This window comes from Astyanax mexicanus, chromosome 4, assembly GCF_023375975.1.
Source record: "Astyanax mexicanus isolate ESR-SI-001 chromosome 4, AstMex3_surface, whole genome shotgun sequence".
NCBI classification, from domain to species: domain Eukaryota; kingdom Metazoa; phylum Chordata; class Actinopteri; order Characiformes; family Acestrorhamphidae; genus Astyanax; species Astyanax mexicanus.
The window spans coordinates 13,086,494-13,112,872 of NC_064411.1; the positions used below are offsets into that span (position 1 = coordinate 13,086,494).

General features: G+C 36.6%; 6 protein-coding genes across 9 annotated transcripts in view; 3 read left to right on the forward strand and 3 right to left on the reverse strand.

Moving 5' to 3' along the window:
- LOC125801283 (zinc finger protein 239-like) overlaps positions 1–26,379 on the reverse strand; it is a 232,390-nt gene that overhangs the window by 170,585 nt on the left and 35,426 nt on the right. The gene's annotated exons all lie outside the window — the stretch shown is intronic.
- The window catches only part of LOC125801417 (zinc finger protein 239-like), a 181,259-nt gene that overhangs the window by 107,681 nt on the left and 47,199 nt on the right, over positions 1–26,379 (forward strand). The window lies entirely within an intron of this gene.
- LOC125801460 (zinc finger protein 239-like) overlaps positions 1–26,379 on the forward strand; it is a 203,053-nt gene that overhangs the window by 107,000 nt on the left and 69,674 nt on the right. The gene's annotated exons all lie outside the window — the stretch shown is intronic.
- Positions 1–26,379, reverse strand: part of LOC125801232 (zinc finger protein 585A-like) — a 74,215-nt gene that overhangs the window by 12,428 nt on the left and 35,408 nt on the right. The window lies entirely within an intron of this gene.
- LOC125801233 (zinc finger protein 585B-like) lies at positions 1,852–4,080 on the forward strand. The gene has a single exon (XM_049477637.1). It carries the CDS (start codon positions 1,983–1,985, stop codon positions 3,186–3,188), a length of 1,206 nt encoding a protein of 401 aa, XP_049333594.1. The 5' UTR covers positions 1,852–1,982; the 3' UTR covers positions 3,189–4,080.
- Positions 21,497–26,379, reverse strand: part of LOC125801107 (zinc finger protein 271-like) — a 223,993-nt gene continuing 219,110 nt past the window's right edge. Inside the window, exon 2 of the mRNA XM_049477128.1 lies at positions 21,497–26,131. Coding sequence (XP_049333085.1) covers positions 24,570–26,012 — 1,443 coding nt within the window. The 5' untranslated portion in view covers positions 26,013–26,131 and the 3' untranslated portion in view covers positions 21,497–24,569. The remainder of the gene's footprint in view (positions 26,132–26,379) is intronic.

A 26,379-nucleotide genomic window follows, 5' to 3' on the forward strand; every position in this document is an offset into this window, starting at 1 on the left:
CCATAAATGTGTTAGAAATGTTACATATGAAAAACTTCTGTTGCTTTTTAAATAGGTCACTTTTTTACAATAACTTCATTTTTACGTGAATTGCATAAATTAGTTTTTTGCCATGTTCTTAAATGTTATTATAAGAGCAGCAGTTAGTCGGAACTGTTATTCTACATTTTTTTTAGTTTATTTATTTATTTATTTATTTGCGTTTTCTTAAGTTTTCTTTATTTTTAAACCTATCATAGAAAAATTGTTCAATAGATATTTAGCTTTTTATAAAGAGACAGACACTGTGGAGGAGGTGAGTGACAGGCTGTGTGGTGAATGAGGTGAGTGAATGACTGAGACTGTGTGAGTTAAATTAAGGGATTTCTGTTCGTGTCACACTGAAGACACATTAATATTTATACTTCTGCTCTGTAAATACAGAGCGGGGTCAGTCAGCGGCGGCTGTGGGCACGTGCAGTTTATTTTCAGTGTGTTGGTGGAGCGGTGTGTGTGCTCTGTCAGACTGCACTGTGAGTGGTGTGGGCGGGGCTAACGGCAGCGCCCGCTGCAGCGCGAGGACAGTAACTGAAGAGCGCGTGTTCATCTCAGAGAAATCTTACATCTTACAAAAAAAGTCGCTACAGGGTCTGAAAAGTCGCTTTATATAGCGACAAAGTCGCTAAGTTGGCAACTGAATATCAGCTAATCCTATTATTATTATTATTATTATTATTATTATTATTTGAGAGATTTTTGTTTATTCATTTAGCAGTATATCAGCTAGTCCTATTATTTTTTTATTTTTTTTACTAATTATAATTATTTTGATTTATTTATTCAGCTCTGTCTTAACTGCAGCTGCCACTCAGGTAAAAAGAAAAAAAAAATACATGTTTTCCAGTTATCACATTGTGTTTAAGTGTTCCTTTAATTTTTTTTGCATATATATATAATCACTATTTATAATGGTATTATTTGCCATCCAGATGCACTTGAACTCCATATAAGAAATTTAGGTGAAATCAAAATAAAGGTAAATATAGTTTTGAACCGTTTGTAGTTTGATTTTTAGTAGGTAAAAATATTTTGTTTTAGGTAATATCGCCCATCTCTATGTGAAATGCTGAAAAACACTTCATGGGTTTAAATAGTCATATCGCTTTTCAAATCTACAGTCTTTTATTTACTAAATGTGTAGCTACACTTCCAAGTCAACCAATAAGAAGTTATGATATTTAAGGTGGAATTGAAAATTCAGGGAAAATGTTAATTCATTAGCTAGGCTGAGCTAACGTAAAAAGACTAAAAAACATGATACATATTGTTCAGATAGCTGGTTTACAGGCTTAATTAACATTTAGTTAGAGTTAATGAAATTGTGGGTAACGTTAGCTTCTGTAAAACTGCAGCAGGTCTTGGAGCTTCTGCTGCTCTCTGGCTCCGGAGATGAAGTTGGGACATTACAGATAAAGATATTTATAAGATAAAATGAGACACCTTTATTGCAAAAATATAAGCAAAAAGGGAAGTCAATATAGTACAGTATTAATTATATGGATTAGTGTATTTCAGTGTAAAGTGAGATACTAAAGTAGTAGTCAAACATGGTATTCAGTAGTGGACAGCAGCAGAGTTTTGCTACATATATTTTGCGGCTGCAGCCTGCTGACAGTCTACTGCAGAACGAGCTAAACTTCATATTATAATGTCTATGAATTTAGAATGGGACAAAAGTACAGAAGCTTTTAAGGTAATATAAAGATGTCCCAGTATTTCCCATATAGTGTAACTGATTTAGGTAGTTCTCTTCAGTTAATTAACCAGCTTTTATTTATATACTAAATTATTTCTTTTTTTTTCTTTTCAGAAATTAAAATACTATAGGATTTCTCCTGAAATCTATGAAAGAGGTGAAACACAAGCCATCCTGAGGAATCTCCTGAACACGCAGAAATTGTTTGATACATTTAACAGACAGAGGAACAGAGGAAAGACTCGACATGGAGGAACATCACCACTCTGTCAAGAGTTTTACTAAACAGAGTAATCTCAAAAAAAAACAGCGCATTCACACAGGAGAGAAACCGTATCACTGTTTCGACTGTGGAAAGAGTTTTAATCAACAGAGTCATCTCAAAAAACACCAGCGCATTCACACAGGAGAGAAACCGTATTACTGCTCAGACTGTGGAAAGAGTTTTACTCAACAGAGTCATCTCAAAAAACACCAGCGCATTCACACAGGAGAGAAACCGTATTGCTGCTCAGACTGTGGAAAGACTTTTACTGAAAAGAGTGCTCTCAAAAAACACCAGCACATTCACACAGGAGAGAAACCGTATCACTGCTCAGACTGTGGGAAGAGTTTTACTCAACAGAGTCATCTCAAAACACACCAGCGCATTCACACAGGAGAGAAACCGTATTGCTGCTCAGACTGTGGGAAGAGATTTACTCAACAGAGTAATCTCCGAAAACACCAGCACATTCACACAGGAGAGAAACCGTATTACTGCTTAGACTGTGGGAAGAGATTTACTCAACAGAGTAATCTCCGAAAACATCAGCGCATTCACACAGGAGAGAAACCGTATCACTGCTTAGACTGTGGGAAGAGATTTACTGCAGAGAGTCATCTCAAAATTCACCAGCGCATTCACACTGGAGAGAAACCGTATTACTGCTCAGACTGTGGGAAGAGTTTTACTGAACAGAGTACTCTCAAAAAACACCAGCGCATTCACACAGGAGAGAAACCGTATTACTGCTCAGACTGTGGGAAGAGTTTTACTGAACAGAGTAGTCTCAAAAATCACCAGCGCATTCACACAGGAGAGAAACCGTATTACTGCTCAGACTGTGGGAAGAGTTTTACTGAACAGAGTACTCTCAAAAAACACCAGCGCATTCACACAGGAGAGAAACCTTATTACTGCTCAGACTGTGGGAAGAGTTTTACTGAACAGGGGGCTCTCAAAAAACACCAGCGCATTCACACAGGAGAGAAACCTTATTACTGCTCAGACTGTGGGAAGAGTTTTACTGACCAGGGTAATCTCAAAAAACACCAGCGCATTCACACAGAAGAGAAAACTCCATCCATGCAATTAAAAGTGCAAATCGTAAATCTTTCAGACAGAACACCTTATCCTACACAAATGTTTCACTTTGTCACTTGGGACACATTCCACCAGAAACAAACATGAACTGAATTTAACAATGGATTTTACAGATTCAGCAAAATGAATCTTATCCAGCGATCATGTTTATTTAATTCCATGTTATGTTTTCTTATATGCTCGATATTCCAGGACATTCTTTGTGAGACAGAGCTGAGTTTTTAGGGTAGTTACGGTAGGAGTTCAGTTCTGAAGAATGGAAAAAACGTAGTCTTTAAAATTTAGATGTCATAGTGATTAGGATTCTTAGCTGGCAACTAAATGTTTAGGACCAAACCTTCCTAGCTTATGATTTTAATGCTTTTAATCCCCTTTCTAGTATATGCAGATTTGATTATTTCTATTAATTAAAGTATCTCTGTTTTCACTCTGTGGAAGCCGTACTCAGTTCCCCGGGCTTAGCATAGCTTAGCTTAATGCTCCAGAGGAACTCCAGAGAGTGCTCCCAAAAGTGAGACCCAGAGCCACAGAGAGAGACAACACTGTGTCGGGTACTGCCGTGTGGACCGGAGGAGCATCCAGACTCTGCAGAGAGGCCAACAAAATCCTTTCCAGAGGTTAAATAAAATGTTCCAGCTGTAGCTTCTATACTAAAATCAACCCCCTCCAGGCTTGTGTAGCGCAGTGAGGTTGTGGGCTCATTCATTCCCTCTGATGGTGTTCTCATTTGTCTATGGTTCAGTCCGATTAAAAATCTGTTCCCATAGAGGGATATTTGGTTGTTGTATTACTCAAGTTTTATGCTCTCTTATCTTTTCCTTATTGAAAATTATATGTTTTTAATCTCCAAAATTTACTAAGAATATCCAAATCATGTAGTTTCTTAATTGTTTTTATCCACTACAAACTATTATCTTTGTATTGCTTCACCTCTATATTTACTCATCTGTTTGTTTTAATAAACGGCTTTTAGATTGCAGATCTGCAATCTCATTGTGTTTTCTCAACATATGTTTGACATGAAACCTATAGGCCTGAGATTGTCTCATGTTATTATTTGTTAAATACTCAAAGGCGCCCAACAGAGAAATCCAGTGTAAAATGGATTTGTGTTGAAGTGTAACATAAGTCAATTTAAGTTTGAAATTCGGAAAAGATGTTTTTTTTGTTATTGGTTCAGGCTTAAAAGGGTTAAATATACAATTACTTCCAAAGGTAGAGTAACGTGTTTAATTTGTTTTCATGTTTATAAAGGTTTTTGTTTTTATGTGAATGCTTGTGGGTTGTGTTGTTTTTTAAAGAGCATAGTCATTCACCAACTATACTTAATTGTTATATACTTAATTATTGACCATTATTATTAATAGCTAGCCTAGTTAAATGTCCAAACAAAGTTTCTCCTGTTTTGCTGATCATTATTATCGGTAGCTTGTCTAGCTAAATATCCAAACACAGTATTTGCTGTTTTACTGACCATTATTGTTGATAGCTAGCTTAGCTAAATATCCAAATACAGCATTTGCTGTTTAATTGACCATTATTATTGAAAGCTAGCCAAGCTAAATGTACAAACAAAGCAGTTGCTTTTTTACTGACCAATGTTAGTGTTTCAGTACTAGTAACAGTGTTTCACGTCCGGTAAATTTGTTTTATTTCTTGCAATGTTTTTTTCTAAATGTAATTTGTGTTCTCTTTCAAGCTTTCATTCGGTATCTCAGTATGGTATACGCCCCTTTCGCATATTCCTCATGTAGCCCCGGGTAAAAAATGTAAAACTCCCTAGTTCTAAAATCGATACGCTAATAAGTACAGTAATAAATAAAATCATATAAATTCATAGTAGTGGTTTAAAAAAAGTTGTGTTTGTGTAAATAGTTTAAAAAGAAAACAAAAGCCGTACAGAATATATATTTCATTTATTTTCTTGTGTTTTTGCAAGAAGGTTAGCTAAAAGTGATTAAGGGATCTACTGAGGGAGAAGTGTACAGGTGAGGGTGGAGTACCAGATTGGAACGGGCCCGCCCACGGGACGAGAGAGAACAGCGGAGATGCGGGAGTAGCAGCGCGGGAGAGGCGAGGAGGAAAAAGTTCCTCACAGGCTGAACTAAATTCACTAATAATCAGTATTAATTAAACTAACCGGTAGTTTTAAGGACACTGAAGTCCATACTGAGAGTGTGCTGGTGGATAAAGCTGGGATAATCTCTCTATAAGTAAAGTTCTGTTAGCACTGTTAGCTTAGCCAGCTCGGCTAGCTGTGTTTAGCCTCGTGTATTAGCTGCTCTGCGCTAGCCGTGAACTCTCCGCTGCAGCGCCGCTCCGACAGACTGTTCCCCGGACTGACTCGCGCTCTCTCCGCCTCCACTGAACACCAGGACCGCTAACACTGCTAACCAGAGAGCGCTCTGAGTCCCCGCGTGGATCAGAGTTCCTCTGAGGGAAAACGCTCCGTGCTGCAGGACCCCGCGCTCTGCTCCCGCTCATATTCACTGAATCTGAGGTAAATCTGAAACTCTTATTTCTGCTCGTTAGAGTAAAGCGGACATTAAGCTCCGAACCAGACCTGCACCGTTTAGTTCTGTTCATTTCATCTATAATTCTGTTCTTTGAGTGTATTCTTTAGAGTGGGCCCACATATTTAATTTAAGATGTTATTTTATTTTACAAACCAACTTTAAAAGGTACATTTCTGATTAAGGGTTTAAATATATAACTGACAGTGTAGTTCTAAAAGTTAGAAAAAAGGGGTATATTAACCTAAAAGCAATCCTACAGCTAAAGTCTAAGTTACTAATTCTAAAATAAGATCTAATCCTAAAACATAAGCCTGAGGAATAGTAATCATTAAAATAATTGGTTATTTAAATAATTAATAGTAATTTAAATAATTGAGGTACTGTTTTTAAAATATAACTTTCGTATTTGTGTCTTAAATTTACATGTGGGTATTTACACACAATATTTGTACTATTGCATCTAAAAAAGGTACTAAACTGCTCTGTCTTGAAAAGATATAACTCTATTGTTGATTGAAGCCTGCTATTTATTTATTTTTGTTAAAAGTACTAAAAAGGACACTCGATTCTAAGCCTTATTTTGCCCTACCGTTTTGATACACTCAGTATCAAACTCAGTAACTACTGCCTATTTTTATTTACCTGTGTGATAGTCCTTTTATTGTGTTTTATATTTTCTATTATTTTATTTGATTTCTGCAAACATAGAGAAGGGAAAGAATAGATAGAACTCAGGCCCTTATTTCTTCCAATTAACTGGGGATAGGGGTTACATAAGCAATACCTAAAAATAATCAAAGAAAAGAAAGAAGCTAAAAAGAAATGTGGAAAAATAGCTAAAACAAACCAGCATTAAAAACTAAAAGGTTAACTAAAAAAAATAAAGAAACTGAAAACATACCAAAGATCATAAAGATCACCTTGAAGGTGGTTAGAGACTAGAAGTTTAAAATGTCTGGTGACACCAGCGAGCTGAGCTTTAGAGTTTCCTGTAGTGAATTCCAGCTTGCTGGTTCACTGTAATGAAAAGCAGATTTTCTCAGTTCAGTTAAAACTTTCGATGATCCAGTTACTGTAGTGAGTCTGGTAGGTTGTGTTATTTTTAATAAGTTTTTGTGAGATGTTTTGAAGGATGGCATATGGTGAGGAAGTTCTTTTTAAAACGAAAATAAACCAGTGTGTTCCCGGTGCACAGCAAGAGAAGACCATCCAACTTTTTTATAGAGTGAACAGTGATGTGTACCAGTAATGAATCTTAGCGCTGCATGATATACAAAATCTAGTGGTTTGAGTGTAGTTGCTTAGATAAAAACGTTGCTTCCACAATTTTTTTCTTGTGTGCATTGGAAAGCATGATTTATTTCTATATTGGAAGCCGAGTTTTTGCCTTATCTTACCTGAAAGCTTGTTAATATGGTGCTTAAAAGTAAATTTGTCATCTAGCCATATGTCAAGGTGCTTATATTCATTAACTCTTACCACATTAGAACCCTTTAAAGTTGTAGTTTTAAGAGTATAGTTGTAAAGGTGCACGGTGTAGTCCACCTTGGCTGTGGGTGGAGATACAACCTATCTGATACAAATGTTCAAAGCATGCCTACCTAAATTAAAATAAAAACATGCGCTGTAACAAATGGAAATCAAAAATTAGTTCACAGAGCAATAGGGTATAGTTTACATGTGTCTTGTTAATCATTTTATGTACAATATATGTCAAAAGTGATCCGACTGAACCATGTTTCTTTGATATATCTTTGGAACAAGTTCATCATTAATAATGTTCTATTCCAAGAATGCAGTAAATATCTTCATTTTTCTTTCTCTTTTTTGTTTGTTAATAAATGATCCATCAGGCTTACACACAGGGATCAGACACATGCATTTTACAGCTCCCATTGTGAAGTATTTTCTCAATAGTTCCAACATAGTTCTACTTTTTATACATTCAGTACATAAAATAACTGTACATAATATTTGAATAGGTTTAGGTTACTTAGGTTTAAGTGAGCACATTAACTGTCAGAGTTACAGGTAATTATTATTAGCTAGCTAGCTGTTGACATTCGATTTTAGTTAGCAAAATTTTTGCTTAATAACCTGCCAATGTATTTAGCTAATGCAGCTTTAATTAAAATAGTTAAACAACTACAGTAGACTACAGGCCAAATATAATAGAATATGTGAACAGCTAGCTAGATAATAATAATCACATGTAACTGTTTAACATTATGTAAAAGATGATTGGTTGAAACTCCCTCTGCATCTGTGGTGTCTGGGTTTGGGTCCACCTATTTAGTAAACCTGAAATTCTCACAGTATGATTGTGTGCAAAATGAGAAACAGTTTGCAAATATGAATTAAGTATTTGCCCTCACTCACTACTGAAGTAATATCCTTGTAATATTCAATCATGAAAGACAGAAAACAAAGAAAAAAATCAGCCAGCATGAAATAATCTGGGAAATGAATGAGGGTGATTACTGACCCTTGTGGCCCTATGATAAATCCTGCGCAAATAGCAGGCTTGCACCAACACTGTTAAAATAGTGTCAGAGTTTGTTTGTGAATCTGTTTTTATTAGATGCGGAGCTTTAAACGCGCGGATGAGCTCGCGTTCAGTCTCGCGTTCACGCTCGGGTTCAGTCTCGCGTTCACGCTGGGGTTCAGGCAGACAATCTAAACTCTAGTATGCAAAACTATATTATTATTTTTATTAAATTTTCCATTCTTTTAAATAGCAGGATACTTTGATTTTTATTTCTCAGCCCGGACGAGACCCGGCCCGAGGAAAGTAATGGAAAATCTCGGGTCAGTCCAGGCTCCAGGAAATATTAATCTGTTTTTCAATACTATTTTTATTTTATATAAAGCTACGGCCTGATAATCACCATATAACAACATATTACTGTTAATGAAAACGAACGAAATAACGAAAACTGAAAGATGTGTCCACTTCAGGAATCAGCCCTGCTCTTCTACTCATCAGAATCATTACACAACCATTCTAGCTCCTGCTTTTTGTTTCTCTTCCTTTCCTCTCTGTTATCTATCTCTTTTACATGCATGGAGATGCCCTGTTCCTGATGTTCCCAGCCTGGCTCTCCACTGCCCGCTGTGTTGTTCTCCGGCTCTGCAACCCTGCACTGATTAACATTAACAGAATCTGCTTCTGTATTAGTCATAGCTCTATAGTTTGTGCCCATCACATTCTTATATTCATAAATTAGTACCTGTTATATTAGCCATAGTTCACATTAATTTTCTGTACTGTTTTGTTCTGTTATTTGTTTTTTGTTTGTTATTTGTTTGTACTGAGCGAGTCAACCCGAGTAGGATGGGTTCCTCGGACTGAGTCTTGGTTCCTTCCAAGGTTTCTTCCTCTTAAAGGGAGTGTTTTCTTGCCACTGTGTCACCATAAAATTGGCATCTCTGTGGTGCTGCTCATAAGAGGCGTTGACCTGTTTTTCCTTTAAAGCTGCTTTGTGACAACCTTTGTTGTAAAAAGCGCTATATAAATAAAATTTAACTGAATATTGAATACAATGAACAATGTTACACAATGTTCAGCAGTTATCATTTGATAACCCTCTGATTTGCTTATTTAATAGGACAAATATTTCTAAAATGTTACACTGATCTACAGATAGGTAGTTGTATTCCTGGTGTATATTATTTGATTAGATCTGGATAATATATGTTTTTGGTGCGGACAGCGCGACAGATTTAACTATTCCCTTATAATTTATCATCATCATCTCATAGTCAGCGGGCCGGTTGTGGCCCGCTGGCCTTACAATGCCCAGGTCTGCTTTGGAAGCATGTCCCACCACAGCCTGGTCACGAATGCCTTTAATTCCCACGGCTCTTCTTCCACGAACAGAGACTTCAACTCTGTCATACTGCATCAACCAACCAATGAAGTAATTAATATTCCTTTCAGTTCAAAATAATGTGCAAGACTTGGTCACCAATGTGGAAGGACTGCTGCTCACCAAGTTCATCCACTATATATGTATATTTAGTATATTTAGTATATATTTTATAAAAAAACAAGACATTCAAAATATGCACACGATAAACAGATTTGACAGTCTTGAAAAGAGGGCAGATTGTTGCAGACCAGAAATATATAGAAAAGTTGAAACTTTGTATTGTAAATTAAACAAAAAAAATACAATCAGGTATAGGTGATAGTGTTTTGTTCAGTTGGATCTGTTATGATTCACCTGGATAATCTCTACAGAGAGGACTGGAAAGGGAGGGGTTACTTGAGTTTGCAGAGCTAAAAAAAAACACCTGTTATTATTGGGGTTTACAATATGTGTATATGGATGCTGGTGATGAAGCTGTTCACCACTACAATGTCAACCCCTGGGGCCTCATGTACTAAGACTTGCGTGGACTTCCTACTAAAATGTTCCGTACGCACAAAAAAAATCCGGTTTTATCAAACCGTGCGTAGGCAGAATCCCACATACTTTCTCTTAGTACATCGCAATCATCTTGAAATCTAGCGCAAATGCACGAAAACCTCACACCTGCCACGACTCCTCACTCAATTACGCAGAGTATAATGTTAGAATAATAATAATTATTAATTAATAATTATTATTAATATTAATATTATATACACATAGCGTTTAATTACCCATGTTTTAAATTGTATTATTCTAAGATGGATAATAAATGCTTTCATTTAAATGCTTTAAATGAGTTACCAAGAAGCCACCCGTCACGCACTCTGCTTGTTTTCTTATCCTCTTATGCTCTTGGAAATCTAAAACGGTTTATAAGCCAGTCATCATCATGGGCCAAAAAACATAATGGTCACGGAAAATGCACTCTCAATGAATTTGGCCATTAGCAATATTTTCCAATAATGCCAACGTTGCCAACTCCAACAACTCCAGCGCAAACTTTTATGCATTTTTATAGAATCTAGGCTAAGTGGAAACACGTTAAATGATTATTTATGCAAGCCAATGAAATTGTCTAATTATTTGTATTTTTTTACCCAATAATGCTTACTACAATGTGTACATAAAGGATACCTTATTAGTTGTAATTTCAATGCATCGCCTCTAAGTGTCGCCAAATGACAAAAACACAAAACATACGCACAAAAAAAGGCGTATGCCCGAAACGAAAGTGCCGAGGGGGAACGCACTTTCTCACGTTCAAGTTAAATTTAGTACATCTGACCATGAGCGTGAAATATGGTATATATATTCAGTACATGAGGCCCCTGGTATTCTGTGTCACAGAATAGTACTTTATGAGAGGGCCAGACAAGTCAACTTCCCCCATGAACTTGTTGTACGCCTTCACAGGTTCAGGCACAGGGATCTGTTGGGTGGGTCACGTTCCATTCTTTTTTCTGACATGACGCTGCACAGACTGCCTGCTGCACAGACTGTAAGCTTTGCGGACAGCGGAGCACATTGTGATGCCTCGTGTGTCCCTTCACTTCACAAACAGCAGTGGGCCATCCCTGATCCATTGTATGTCACCACGGTCCACCTTTTTTTAAGGCAGGGCATTGACTGTTGTTTTTGGGAAGCCTATTCTGGTCTCACAGTTGGTTCCACAGGCCCCTAAACCAATTCTATGCAGGTGATGAAAGAGCAGTGAGCTGGTGTAAAAGTTGTCAACGTACACCGTGTACCCTGTGCCCAGAGAAGACTGATAACAGTGTCGAAGCTCAGGCCATTTCCTGATGGTTTACTTGCCTTCCCCTCATAGACACTGAAGTTGCATGTGTAGTCACGGGAGCTGTCAGCCAGGATGAGGAGCTTGTATCCCCACTTTGTGGGCTTGTCCTTCATGTACTGCTTCATCCCGATTCCTGCCTTGTTGGCCACCATGCGTTCATCAATAGAAAGGTTCCGGTGTGGCTGGTAGTAGGCTTTGCAAGACTATTCATACAAGTTCCCAGAGTACTAACCAGACTAAACACTGCTTAGCTTCCGAGTCAGATGAGACTGGGCGGATTTTTCTTTCTTTTTTTTTTTTAAATAAAGAAATAAATTTGTGAGCCTGTACATACATAAGTGTAAATCATCCATTACAGTGTTGGACGAAATTTATATCAAACTATCGTTTGTTTTGTTACAAACAGTATAAAAGCTACTGCCTGTGGCTAAATGGTGGAATGCCAATACTTTTGGCTGACTGAGCTGTGTTCTAAAACTTTTGGTTAAATGCTAATATCCAAATACCATTGAATAAATGGTGGTGCAGCACAGATATGCCTCTTTATGATTTAGTATAGCTTCAGCCCAGCAGTGTAAACTCTTAAAAGCAGAAACTGTATGATCATAAACCACAAGCACATGTCTTTCTGAAAAATGCCCATTTTGAAAAAAATACTTTCAAAGGGTTTAAAAGGGCTTAAATAGACTTTTACATTTTGATAAAAAACCTTTAGAAAAACACTGCAAAACACCACAAAACCAGCAGAAAAATGTAGAAACCATAGAATATTTGTTTTAGCAGGGAAAGGATAGTAAGCTTAAATGAATGTGTTTAAATTCAAAAGACAGGTATAAAAACAATTAAACATTTTATTTTGAATTAGTTTAAACACAACACACATAAACAATCAAAAACACAAACAAACCCCCCCCCCCCCAAAAAAAAAAAAAAAAAAAATAACTAACAGAACATGCTAAGAAATATTACAAACACAACACAAAAACTTGTCGAATTACCACATTATGGTTCATTAAAAAGTGGGCTTTCAATGTTTAAAATGACCTCCCCTTCCCTCACAACAGTTACTTTTAACGTCACCACTCCACACAGTGGCGGGAACGCTGAACTCCTCCATGGTGTCACTGAGGAGAACAGTCTCATCGCCTTTTGTGGAGATTCCCACGATCTCCATCTCCACTGTGACCTTCAGTGACTCTGGTTCCTGTAACACAGAACATGGTGATAGGAGTAAGTTTTAACAGTCTACATTCTTTTCTGGTACAACAGCACAACAATAAAGTGTTAAACTACGGCACTGCAGTTATTAGTAGTGATGGGTCAGACTCTTAGCCGGCTCTTTCAAATAAACGACATGCGCTGACTCCAGAGAGTGAGCCAATATATATATATATATAAATGTAAATGTATAGATTAAAGTTTTACGATGATACATATAAACCACAGTAGAAGACAACATAAAAATATACATTAAGGAAGAAAACTAATGATAGAAATAGAGAAATACTAACAAGAGGCAACAGTGAAAGCTCCTCATAAACTCTTACAGTTTTTAGGCATTTCTTATTATTAGCAATATCTAAAGGATTTCAAAAGGGGAATAAATTCCAGTAAGAAGATATCAAATCAAGTATTTACAATGATAATAGTAGTATTTACTCAATAAAATAATAATATTAATAATATACTTAAAATCAAGATCAGTGTATGAAAAAAAAACATATATATCACCAAGGTTCACATTTACAGAGATTTTAGTTTTCTTTAAAAAGAAAGAAGAAAAGTCTTGCCAGAATTAAGATACAATGGAACATAAAAAAGATGATTCACGTTCTGATTGACAAAAAGAGCATTCAACATTGAAGTGCTTGATCTACCCACACCTTACACACGTGACCTCACATAAACTGTGTTTTGTAGCAACATCAGCTCCCTCTTCCACAACAGGGCAGATCATAACAGAAACCAATCAAACCCTCAAACATGAGCTCCTTTTTATGTCAATCTTTGCTAAAGTTTTCAAAAAACATCACCTGGATGCTTGTTTTTTTTTGATTTGCACAATTATTTTTTATTTTGTTGAGTGACACTTTGTTGATGGTGTTCAGCGCTGTTTATTTCACTGTATAGAGTTGCACATTTGAAAATAGTATACACATTTACATTGGACCTGTTTGTTTACTTGAGATGGGCCTTTGTTTTTGTATTTCATTATTTATTTTTTATAAAAAATAAAGCCATATAAATAATATATATTTTATATAATGTATGTTTCAACTCTATTAATTCACTGTACACATAATTTGGTAATAAATTGAATTAAGCAACCAAAAAATATAAGGAGCTACTTGGAAGCCGAAAGAGCCGGCTCTTCTTATACCTCTTTTCCACCAAAATAGTGCTGGTGCCGGAGCCGGTTCCAGGGAACCTTTTAAGAACCGGCCCATGTTTCCACTGCTCTAAGGAGTCACTCACTACGTATGTAAATGTGGTTTGATTTGTTACAAACAGCAGAGATGTAGTAATGATTCAGGACATTCAAGGCAGAAATTAAAAATGATGCAGTTCTAGCATACAGTTTTTTATATACATTTTTGCAGTCTCATGGCTCAGTACATCTGTAACAAAAAAAAATCTAGGAACTATTAAAATCAATAAATACTTTTTTTTTTTTTTTACTTTAAATACATTTATGAAGCCTATACCTATGTAAGAAGTGTAAATCATCCTTTACACACAATACATTTCTTCATTTCTGTATTGGTATTGAAGAGTAACTGTTTATTTTACCTTGAGTGTATTGACAAATATCTTTCAATTATGATTACTTATCTTAGTATCTATAATTACATAATCATTGTGTGAAACCTTGTATTCTATATGCATAACCAATACTCACATTGTATTTGATCATTTTTATTACTCACAGTGTATTTTTCACGCATTTATATAGAAGATTAACCAATAATCACAATATATTCTTTACATACATAGTAAAACACTGTTTGATCAGGCATGTGACTAACACCGGCCTTATTATGACAAATTAACCCACATGATACATAACGCGTTTACTAACACATAGGGTCTATTGTATGGCGGACTAACCACGCGCTACTAACACATTAACATATAATATATGGAATCCATTGTGTGACGTGTGTAGCTTATGCTTGAAGCATTTCGTTTACTGCATGTTTCTGACTAACGGCCATCAATCATCAGCTAGTGCACTCTGTACGAACTGAATTGATACAAAAGAGACTTCGAGACGAACAGTGCGGCCTTTCTCTCTTTGTGTGCAAAGTCCTTCACCTACCAAAGCGGGAGGAGGACGCGCGCACATAGGGAGGGCGGCACTGTCTAATTACTGAAACAATATCACACTGTCTGACTGGACCCAGTCAATTCCTGAAACAATACCACACTGTCCGGCTGGATACAGTCAAGGCCAAACACTAGTGGTCCGGTCAGACCTGTGAAACTTGAGCACTAACACGTGAAATTACGCATGCTAGCATGAGATGATTTTAGCAACGCCTCAGGTTTCACGTCATTTGGGGTATAAACATGGAGTCAGATTAGAGGGGGTCAGAACTTCTACTGGGACGGCTGTTAACTGTCTTGTATGTATTGGTTCTCCTGAATTCAGTAATAAATACTTGGTTTGCTTTCAACTTCACTCCACCTGCCTACGACTCTCTATCAAACGAACACGTAGGGGAGTTGTACCCCGGACGAGAGGTGGGGGTTAACCCACCTTTCATTTTCTTTTCTGCAACAGTATTAAGAACTTTATATAAGGTGTATATACCTTTATATAAGGTGTATGGCTATACATATGCCTATTGGGTTCTGTCTTTTCTTCTCAAATTAATGCACTGAACTGACGCAGCTCTCTAATGAACGTCAGTCGGTAACAGATGCTGTAAATACTAAATGCCTCTTAAGAATATTTTTTAGTTGGAGGACCATTGCTGTCTTAGAACTCCAGGCCAATATTTAATAAAAATATATTCGTTTAAAAATTACAAAAACATTATTGGAGACAATCAGTGATTTTAAATTATTGTCCAGCCTTAAGTATTATGTATAATTCATATTCAATATACATATCAGTGGTGTGCAGTAAGGCCTTCTAAGGGCTGACCAAATGTGCATGTAAATAATTACTTATTTTTTTATCAGAATGTATATAATTATTGCAAGTGTAAGCATTTATTTTATAGATTAACGAAAAAACAGCAACTAATTCAAAGCATTAGCCTGTGTTTTTCGTTGGTATAGGACTGTATGATTGACAGCGGTACTGACCAATCAAAGCTCTTTAAAATGTCTTCTGCTCACGTGTCCGCGGACCCTTCTCCTGATTTTGAGAAGGGTGTAGTAATGAGTCTATTAGAAAAGTCTTAGGACAATCTAACCAATAAGACTCATGCTTTTCACTCCGGGGGCGGGGCCATGGCTGCCTAGCCCCTTCTCTGCGCTCGGATGAAGGGGTCAGGCTACGCGCATTGATTAGTAGTAAAACGGAGAGCGCATGCTGGATTAATTAAATATTTAGCTAACTATCATGGAAATAAGACAGATATTGTGTCATATTATATTAAAAGCCTTTTTAAAGGCTGCCCTTCAATGTGAAACTAAGTAATATGCCGTGTGACTGGTGATTTTTGTGTGTACTTAATGTTTTGGCTGCTCTGGCGTCCTGTAGAGATACAAATGAGTGATATTTGTTAAACGCCTGTACTTGTAGGAACATTAAGCATTTATTGTTGGGTCTATTGTATGCTTTTGTAGTTTGTAGCTGTATTTGTGGACTGTTTATGTTCATTAAGTTCATTGGAACTACTGGTCTGAATCTTCAGGTCTGGAACTTAAGCTGGTTCTCTGGCTCTATAGCAGTGGTCTCAATCTTATTCTATCTGGGGGCCGCTGTAGGTAGAGACTGGGTGAGGCTGGGCCGCACAGGACAAGAACACGTATTTTATTCAACACATTCTGCCATGCCAGGTGTTCTGTCGAGTGATGCTACCCATCGATACGCGCTTTCTAAAGACACTGCGCATGTGCTAACCTACATTTGTATTATTATTTCAAGTGTACTATAATAATTCTGTTTTTCTAATATTTTTTGTTCATTTAATAACCTGGACTGTCATTACATTGTCAAAGTGTAATGGCAATTAATAATGATAATAATAATAATAATAATAATAATAATAATAATAATAATAATAATAATAATAATAATAATAATAATAAAATATGATCTTAAATTAAAAAAAAAAAAGATTATAATAAACTCTTACTACCATAACTTTACCCTGATACGGTGGTTTAGACTATCCAAACATAGTACATGAACTTCTGCTGGAAACATGCTCTAATATTGTGCTACTTTTGTGCTTTTACCTTTAAATATACACAAAAGGGTAGCACGGTTTGTCAGGGTAGCACAAGTCGACAGAACACCAAATCTCTCGTCTCGCCGTGTGGGCGTATCTTGATAAGGCTACAGGTGTAGTCAATTTTAAACTTTTAATGATTAAATGAACTTTACTGTGCTCTATATAAATCCATATTTTGCCGTTTGTGTGTGTAAGGCTCGAATGTGTGTGTGTGTGTGAAGTCCCTGATTGGCTGAAAGCAGCGCGGCGGCTTGATTCATTTGAATAAAGAATGCGGGGTTGCGTTCAACGCAACGCAACCCAACCCAGCCGGTATGCAGTGGCTCTCTCCATTGAAGTGAATAGGATGCGATGTGCTGTTGAAGATACATCAGCAATGTTATTTTATTCTTTATTCTGTTTATTGTTTATGTAAAAACTGGGTTTGCAACATTGAATATTAATCAAGCAATCGGTTATTTACACTGGAGGAGGACCCTTATTTACTGTGCCGCTGAACATTTACAGTTTAAAAGGGATTAAAAATATTATAAATAAAATTAGAAAAATTAGAAATAAAAACTAGCATTTACTATAGACGAATAAAATATAAAGATAAAAAAGGAAAAATAAAAAACTTTAAAAAGATCATAAAAATTAATACATCAAAAATAAAAATATATATCTTATGAAAAAAATTATTTGATCAATAAAAATAATAAAAAATATTTAAAATGAATTCAAAAATAATTAATATAAAATAAAAATTCATTTAAAACAAAATCAAAGGCTTTCTAATAGTGCGCAGAATAATATCAGTTTCAGTTAGTTTCGGTTTCAAATAATTGAAACAGCTCACCAAAACCTCAACCTATCCTTTATATTTGACAATATTTGATTAACTTTACAGGTCCTCACTCATCTTAATTAATTTAACTAAACTGAGTTGTTATATTATTTGAAGCCTCGCGCTGAATTCAGCTCGGCGATGCGAGAGAGAGAGAGCGGCGTATTTTGCCTGATTTCTCTTGATTGAATATGAGTAAATATTCAAATTTAATACCATACATTTTGCTACACTTTATAGGACTTTATTTATTAAAAGTTTTTTTAATCGCAGTGCCATGCAAGCTTTCAAGCTCGTTCTGCGTGACTGCAGCATTTTAAAGCGCAGGAGAGATTTTAGTCAATTAATTAATATATACATTTTTAAAATAAATTTGCCCTGGTGATAAGAAATGAACGCTAACATATAGCTTTATATTGCTGTGTATCTCAAATGTTTTTTAAGGTTTATATACTTGACATGCAGCACCAGATGACAGGGTGATGCTTTATTTTTTAGATATGAAAAAAAAATTAAAAGTGACTTTCAGTTACATAATAGCAAAGTGAAATGTGACATAAATGACATAAATAAAGTTATGTCCAGTTCAAAGTTCTTTTCTCTTTTAATTTTTCATTTCAAAAACTCCAGCTATTGAGTAAGAATAAGCACCTGTTAAAATTCTGGACAGCAGAATGCCTGTGTCTGCTCTATTAAGCTTAGTCTGTGTACTAAGCATAAATATAAATCCTTATAACTGTTTGATCCAGGTGTTAAACTGTTGTATTAATACCATTTTAACGTTTTTCGTTTTTATGTTTTGAAATTCGTTAGATTATATTTTTGTCAACATTTTGGGTTAATTTTCGTTTGTTATTTTTCTAATAATAATAGAAATTATATAATTAATTTATATATATAATTAATTTATGCACTCATTAATATGCCATACCACATGTCTGTCTTTGTTAAAGAGCATAATATAAAGTATTTCAGCATGAAAGCACGTATTTGTAATGTGTCATTACTACATCTCTGCTGTTTGTAACAACACTTCTCGCAATTGGCCCGCGGGCCGCGAGTGTGAGACCCAGGGGCGCAGATGGACATTTTGAACTGGGGGGGACCAAGCTGTAAAATTATATATATATATATATATATATATATATATATATATATATATATATATATATATATATATATATATATATATGCTGCAATAAACTTTAGAATAATCACTTTTCTGATCAACACTAGCCATACTGAAACTGTTATTGGTCTGGTATGTCAATATGTCCCCAGTGCCATCTGCGCGCATTCTTACACCATGATGCCAAATCACTGACATCCTTCTATTCCATATCACATTGTTTGGTTTTTGAAAAAACGCTGTCATTGTTTTTTGTTTCTTCATTGCTACAGCCTAGGCAAGACCAGGAAGACAATGTTAACATTTTACATCATATAATTTCAGTTAACAGCGACTGCTTACTAAAATAACATCATAATAACATCATACATAAAATCAATGGAGAGAGCCGCTGCATGCCTCGGTGCATGCTGGGTTGCGTTGCGTTTAACGCAGCTCCGCCCTCCGGCTCAACTTTATTCAAATAAATCCGGCCGCCGCACTGTGTCCAGTCCAGCCAATCAGGGAAAAGCAGGCTGCGTCCAGCCAATGAGGGAAGAGCAGGCTGCGTCTTCACACACACACAAGCCTCTTACACACACACACACACACACACAGAACAGGCGCCTGTTTATAGAGCTATAGGTTACAGTGAGGTTGGTAAAAAAAAATAAAAATATTAAACTTATGACTGTCTACTTCTGTTGCTTCATTTTAATTCAAAAACGAGCAAGGAGATCCAGCGTTGAAAAAAAGTGCCAGTGGACACGTACCGTAAGGAGCTGGTAACTGCCTGTGTCTGTAGTCTACAGGCAGTTACCAGCTCCTTAGAACCCCGGACTTGAGAAGGTGCGTTAAATTTACATTGGAACTGGAACACGGAGCTCCGAACAATGTAACCTCTGAACTGAACGCTTCCTAGTTTAAAAACGAGGGCATTGTGGAACACAGAATTCCACAAACGTACAGTTAATTAAATTAAAACCCCAACGTTTATGCTTGTAGATGGTAGATTTCGGATGAGGTCACTATAATCATCTGCGCCCATGGTGAGACCCCTGCTCTGTAGTGTTTATGCGTCTCATTTTGACCCTGTGGCTATAAAGACTTCCTAAAATCAAACTTGGGTAAAGGGAGGAACTAGAAGAGTTTGTGACACAGAGAGGAAAAAAGGAGTAAAAAAATTGGAGCAAGCCAGAGCTCAGGGTAAAAACTGGCATAAATTTATTTTTATGCAAACTAAGATCCAAAACTGAGTGACTGTAGACAGGTGTTTCAGTTTCATTGTCCAACCCCGGTATGTCCCAAATGTGTCTATAAACTGGGTATAGGATATATATGATATCTCAATAAATTTTATAAAACATATTTTCTTTTTTTTTGTTTTCAGCTCAGAAAGTCCTTTTGTAACGATTGTAATAATACTTTTTATTAATTTAAGTAATGTCTTTTTTTCCACAGATCTTTCAGACACATCCCATGTAAAAATGTCCCCAGAGCTCGTCAAGCTAGTCATACGGTTAGCTTATTAGAATAGGCAGCAGTGACTTCATTTAACTCACAATAGAAAAAAGGGCAATTCTGTTTATATTCTTTTTCCTAAAGTTCATAATAATACTTGTAAAGGGTTAATCATTTAGTGGGTGTTAACATATGAACAGCTCAGGCATGAGGGATTGTGGTAGCTGCCTACCGTTTCATACACAGCCAGTCTATCTCTGCTCTCTCCTACTGGTATGCAGATTAGCTAAGTGTCAAACAGTCAGGTTGTTACCGTCATTTAATGGTCCATATTATGTCAATTTACATTTGAGATTTGTAGGTATAAACATACACATATTCACACACATATTTTTTCACAGTTTATTTTTTCACCTGCATATCCGATTAGCCTAAATTTTACCCTGTATATTTAATTCCCAGCGCCAGAGAGCTTTATTTTCGTGATAAATATTTCTTAAAACTGCATTGACACTAATGTGGTGACGTGTTTGTGTGTGTTGTGTTGGTACATGTAGATCAGGTGCAGCAGTGCTGCTGGGGTTTTTAAACACAGGGTTCAAACACCTTTTACCATGTAAAATTCAAGCACTTTTCAAGCACTTTCAAGGCCCATTTTCAAGTTTTTTTCAGCACCTTTGAGCAAAGTGGTAAATTAATGATAACGGTGATATCTCAAAACTGCGATTCAGCGATAATCAATATATTGCAAAACTATTATCCACACTTCACAGCGACTGAGCTACTGAGAAAAAAACACTTCTATATAAGTAAATAGCAGGAGTTATGGATTTATTGGTGTCAGTTTCACACAAGTTAAATACCAATGTTCTCAAAATACTGAGTATCTCAACATAATGTGTATCCAATAAATTTCGTTCCACTTCACGATTGAAAGATTATTGATCTACTGTTCGAATTATGATGTATCTGGCATGATACGTCATAAAGAAGAAAAGGAGATCCAGTCCAAAATTGTAGTTCCGTCAGATTTTATTCAAAGAATCTTCTGAGCAAAACAGTTTTTTTGGATACATCAAAAATTGAGTAAAAAGATTATTGAAAATTGAATTGAAATAAAAAGGTGAAAATAAGAGGAAAACCCCAAAGGTGAGAAAAGTTGGGGTTTCCAGAGTTCTCGGCTGTGTGACCAGGACCTGTGGCTCTGTAGTCCCTCTCGGGAGAAGCTCTCCCGCCCAACTCTACTCTTCTTCCTAGACAGAGTCTAATAAAAACAGGCATTCGCCTGGCCTCAGTCTAATGGTGTGTGAGGAGGCTCCTCACACCCCCCGGATCCTGATACTGATAAGCAGTTATTCATACTGATAAGCAGTTATTCATCCTATACGTCAGCCGAGAACTCGGTCACCCCAACCTTATCAGACTATAGATTACATGTACAGAAACTCATGGTTCTGCTGGAAAAAATCAATCATGCTAAGGTGCAAGAAAAACGGCCTTGCTTTGAGCACAAGGACACAATATACATACATTCTAAGTCACAATGTGAATCATCATGAATCGTGCTAAATGCTTGAATAACATACTGATTAAGTGAAATGCTGATTTAGTTACACACAGATTAACCCTTTAATCAATGAACAATGAACATAGTAAGGCAAAACTCCTCCGTATTCTTACACACTTGTTAATTCTTCACAAAAAACAAACAAAAAAATCATATATTTATGTTTGAAGCCCAAAATGTGGCAAAAGTTCAAGGGGGGGCCGAATACTTTTGCAAGGCACTGTATATAGTGGTTGCTTGAATGTATGTTTGGCTGTGTACAAAAGCTTTTGGCTAAATGCTTAAGTTGAAAGAATAGATAAGATTGCAGATCTTGCAATATAAAAGCCTTTTATTGAATCACATAGATATGAATATGAGTAAATACATAAGGTGATGTAAAACAACGATAATAGCTGGTACTGGATAAAACAATCAATAAAGTAAATGGATTAGATATTTTTAGTACCTTTAGAGATATAAAAAAAACCCTTTAGCAAAACGATACCAAATAAGGAAAAGATAACAGAGTACATAACTTTAGCAACACAACACAACCAAATATCCCTGTAGATTAACTTGCAGATTTTTAATCAGACTGACTGAACCATAGACCAATGAGAAAACCAGTAGAGCAGGGGTGTCAAACTCATTTTGGCCGAGGGCCACATTGGCATATTGGCTGTCCTCTGAGGGCCAGATGTAACTTATAAATGTAATAAAATGTAACCAAATGTAATATAACATGAATGTAATTACTCCTTAATGTTAAATAACTCTCAATATACTATTTATTCAATCAAATATTACAGTTGCATGGAAAAAAATGTTTGCTTGTTGCTCTATTAACATAAATCCTTTTAATTTGTCATGTTATGAAATCCAAAAACTCCATCAATCAAGAACCAAACTAGTCAAGTGAATAGGAATGACATAAAATACAAGTTGTATTAACTTTGATCAAAACGTTTGATACTGAAATAAGGCTTAATAAATATAAAATTAAAAATTGTGAGCTGTTAAGAACATGTGATAGATTTAGCATTTCCTCAGATTTAGCAGTTCCTCATACAACCACTAGTCGAAGCTGCAGCAACAGCATCACAAGCCCGCAGTCTTTACTGAGTCAGAGCTACAGCCCAGCCACGGGCTACAGGGCTCAGCTGAGGCAGTCTGGAGCGTTTTTACAGTTTTTAAAATTCTTCTGTGTAGAAAATAAAGATTTTAACCCCACTAACCGAATAATACAGCTCTCTACAGTTCATCTTTCAGCCCAAGCAGCTAACAGCAGCAGTTTAGAGCAGAGTCACGGAGTCACTGCTCGGATTACATTATAAACAGGTCAGTTAGCGCGCTGCTAACCTCAGGATGTTTATAACTACGGAGTTTAGTGAACACACCACGGCTGCAAGGTTAGACTGTTGAAGGCTACTGAAGACTATTAAAGGCTATTGGAGGTTATTGAAAGGGTTATTGGGGGCAGAAATCAGTAAAGGCTGGTTAGATAAGTGATTCACGTCCTCGTCCTTTGCTGAGGTGAAACTGCGACTAGCGCTGTCACAGTGATGTTTATTAACGTCATTAAAACAGATTTAGTCAGCTATTGTCTTATAAATATTTACACAGAACTTATATCTCTCCTAACAAGCGTTTATTTTGGTCAGTAACACTCTTCGTAACACAAAAGGCATACCGGTCTTTCGCCTTGAAGCACAGCCGTCCGTCTGCATCAGCTTCTCTTTTTCTGGACATTATGGGATAAACGTTTGTATGTCTCAATTCCACCCGCGAAGTTACGCCTTCCCTCCGGCAGGGTTTCCACATCAATGACTACACTGCCGTGTAGTGGCAGTAAGCCGTAACTTCGCGGGTAATACAATCGACAAGCATTGTGGGAAATGTAGTTTTTGGTCAAAGAACGCTTCTGACCTATTTATTATAGACACTAACATCTTACAAGCTCTCGCTTGGATGTGGCCACATTTGGCCCGCGGGCCTTGTGTTTGACACATGTGCAGTAGAGGGAATCAAGGATCCTGCAGTCTTACTGCTGCATAGCCTGCTGAGTGTTGCTTTCAGTATGGAAACTACAGCTAGACCGTTTTTTTTTTTTTTTTTTAACTCTGAAAAGGATTTTGTTGGCCTTTTGTTGCAAGCTAAGAATATTCTCTACTCCTAAGAATACTCTACTCCTTTAAACTACGACATCTAAATTTTAAAAGACTAAGTAATGCTAATCTAACATCTGGAGCAAACACTGGCAGTGCCCTCGCTCCAACTACAAACTACAAACGTGGAGTGGAGGAAAAAATAAAGAAAGTTTTTATATGTAAACAATTGAGAATGTGTTAAGGCTGTAAATGACATAAGTTGACCAAATGATCATTTCCTACTTATGGCAAAGCATATTCAATTTTTAAACCTAAAAATGTCCCAGAATGATAAAATCCTCACTTTTGTTTATTATTAGTTCTAAAGCTAATGCTGAGATTTAATATACGATTTTACTCTGAGCTAGCATCATCGCTTTACTATTTATTCAGCATATCACTGAAAAAATTGTAAAAATGTATGTTCCTAGTTTATGCTGTTAGTGGTACCATTTATGATTCTGTGTGTAAAAACTTCTTAAAACACAACACTAAGTGTTGAAGAGCTCTGCAGGCATTAACTAATGTAGGTATACAAACATACATAAAAACACAGCATGAAATTCAGTAAACATCATCTCTGGATAAGATTCATTTTTCTGAACCTGTAAAAAGCCATTTTTAAATGAAGTTCTTGTAACAGAGTGAAGATTTTGTGCATGATGAGGTGTTTTTGGCTGTCTGAAAGATTTAAGGTTTGCATTTTTTATGGCAGAGGAACAGATTTGGGATACTTTTCTATCTCTTGTGAATGCACTGATGTAATATAAGTTCACTCTGTAAAGTAAAACTCTTCCCACAGTCTGAGCAGTGATACGGTTTCTCTCCTGTGTGAATGCGCTGGTGTATTTTGAGATTACTCTGTTGAGTAAAACTCTTCCCACAGTCTGAGCAGTGATACGGTTTCTCTCCTGTGTGAATGCGCTGGTGTATTTTGAGACTACTCTGTTTAGTAAAACTCTTCCCACAATCGGAGCAGTGATACGGTTTCTCTCCTGTGTGAATGCGCTGGTGTATTTTGAGACTACTCTGTTGAGTAAAACTCTTCCCACAGTCGAAACAGTAATATGGTTTCTCTCCTGTGTGAATGCGTTGGTGTATTTTGAGAGTACTCTGTTCAGTAAAACTCTTCCCACAGTCTGAGCAGTGATACGGTTTCTCTCCTGTGTGAATGCGCTGGTGTATTTTGAGATTACTCTGTTGAGTAAAACTCTTCCCACAGTCTGAGCAGTGATACGGTTTCTCTCCTGTGTGAATGCGCTGGTGTTTTTTGAGACTACTCTGTTTAGTAAAACTCTTCCCACAATCGGAGCAGTGATACGGTTTCTCTCCTGTGTGAATGCGCTGGTGTATTTTGAGACTACTCTGTTGAGTAAAACTCTTCCCACAGTCGAAACATTGATACGGTTTCTCTCCTGTGTGAATGCGCTGGTGCAGTTTGAGAGTACTCTGTTCAGTAAAACTCTTTCCACAGTCTGAACAGTGATACGGTTTCTCTCCTGTGTGAATGCGCTGGTGTCTTTTGAGAGTACTCTGTTTAGTAAAACTCTTCCCACAATCGGAGCAGTAATACGGTTTCTCTCCTGTGTGAATGCGCTGGTGTCTTTTGAGAGTACTCTGTTTAGTAAAACTCTTCCCACAGTCTGAGCAGTGATACGGTTTCTCTCCTGTGTGAATGTGCTGGTGTCTTTTGAGAGTACTCTGTTTAGTAAAACTCTTCCCACAGTCTGAGCAGTGATACGGTTTCTCTCCTGTGTGAATGCGCTGGTGTATTTTGAGATTACTCTGTTTAGTAAAACTCTTCCCACAGTCTGAGCAGTGATACGGTTTCTCTCCTGTGTGAATGCGCTGGTGTCTTTTGAGAGTACTCTGTTTAGTAAAACTCTTCCCACAATCGGAGCAGTAATACGGTTTCTCTCCTGTGTGAATGCGCTGGTGTATTTTGAGATTACTCTGTTGAGTAAAACTCTTCCCACAGTCGAAACAGTGATACGGTTTCTCTCCTGTGTGAATGCGCTGGTGTCTTTTGAGATGACTCTGTTTAGTAAAACTCTTCCCACAGTCTGAGCAGTAATACGGTTTCTCTCCTGTGTGAATGCGCTGGTGTTTTTTGAGATCACTCTGTTTAGTAAAACTCTTGACAGAGTGCTGATGTTTCTCCATGTCGGGACTTGGCTCCATCTGTCTGTGAAATGTAGCAAACAATTTCTGCGTTTTCAGGAGATTCTTCTGGATGGCTTGTGCTTCACCTCTTTCAGCAGTTTAACACTGTTCTTTATTAAATATCCTGGTTGTTTATTCTGGAAAAACAAAGAAAAAAAATTTGTGTATTAAAATAAAAGCAGGTCAATTAACCAAAAAGAATTACCTACATTAGTTACACTATATGGAGAAAACTACTGGGACACCTTCATACTACAATAAAGGCTTCAGTACTTTTATTCCATTATAAATTCACAGACATTTTAATATGTAGTTGTATCTTGACTGTCAGCAGGCTGCAGCTGCAAAATGTATGTAGCAGAAACACTGCTGCTGTCCAGCACTG

Bases quoted from the DNA above. Each gene is read 5' to 3' on its own strand.
- LOC125801233 (XM_049477637.1), top strand. From the start codon at position 1,983: ATGGAGGAACATCACCACTCTGTCAAGAGTTTTACTAAACAGAGTAAT.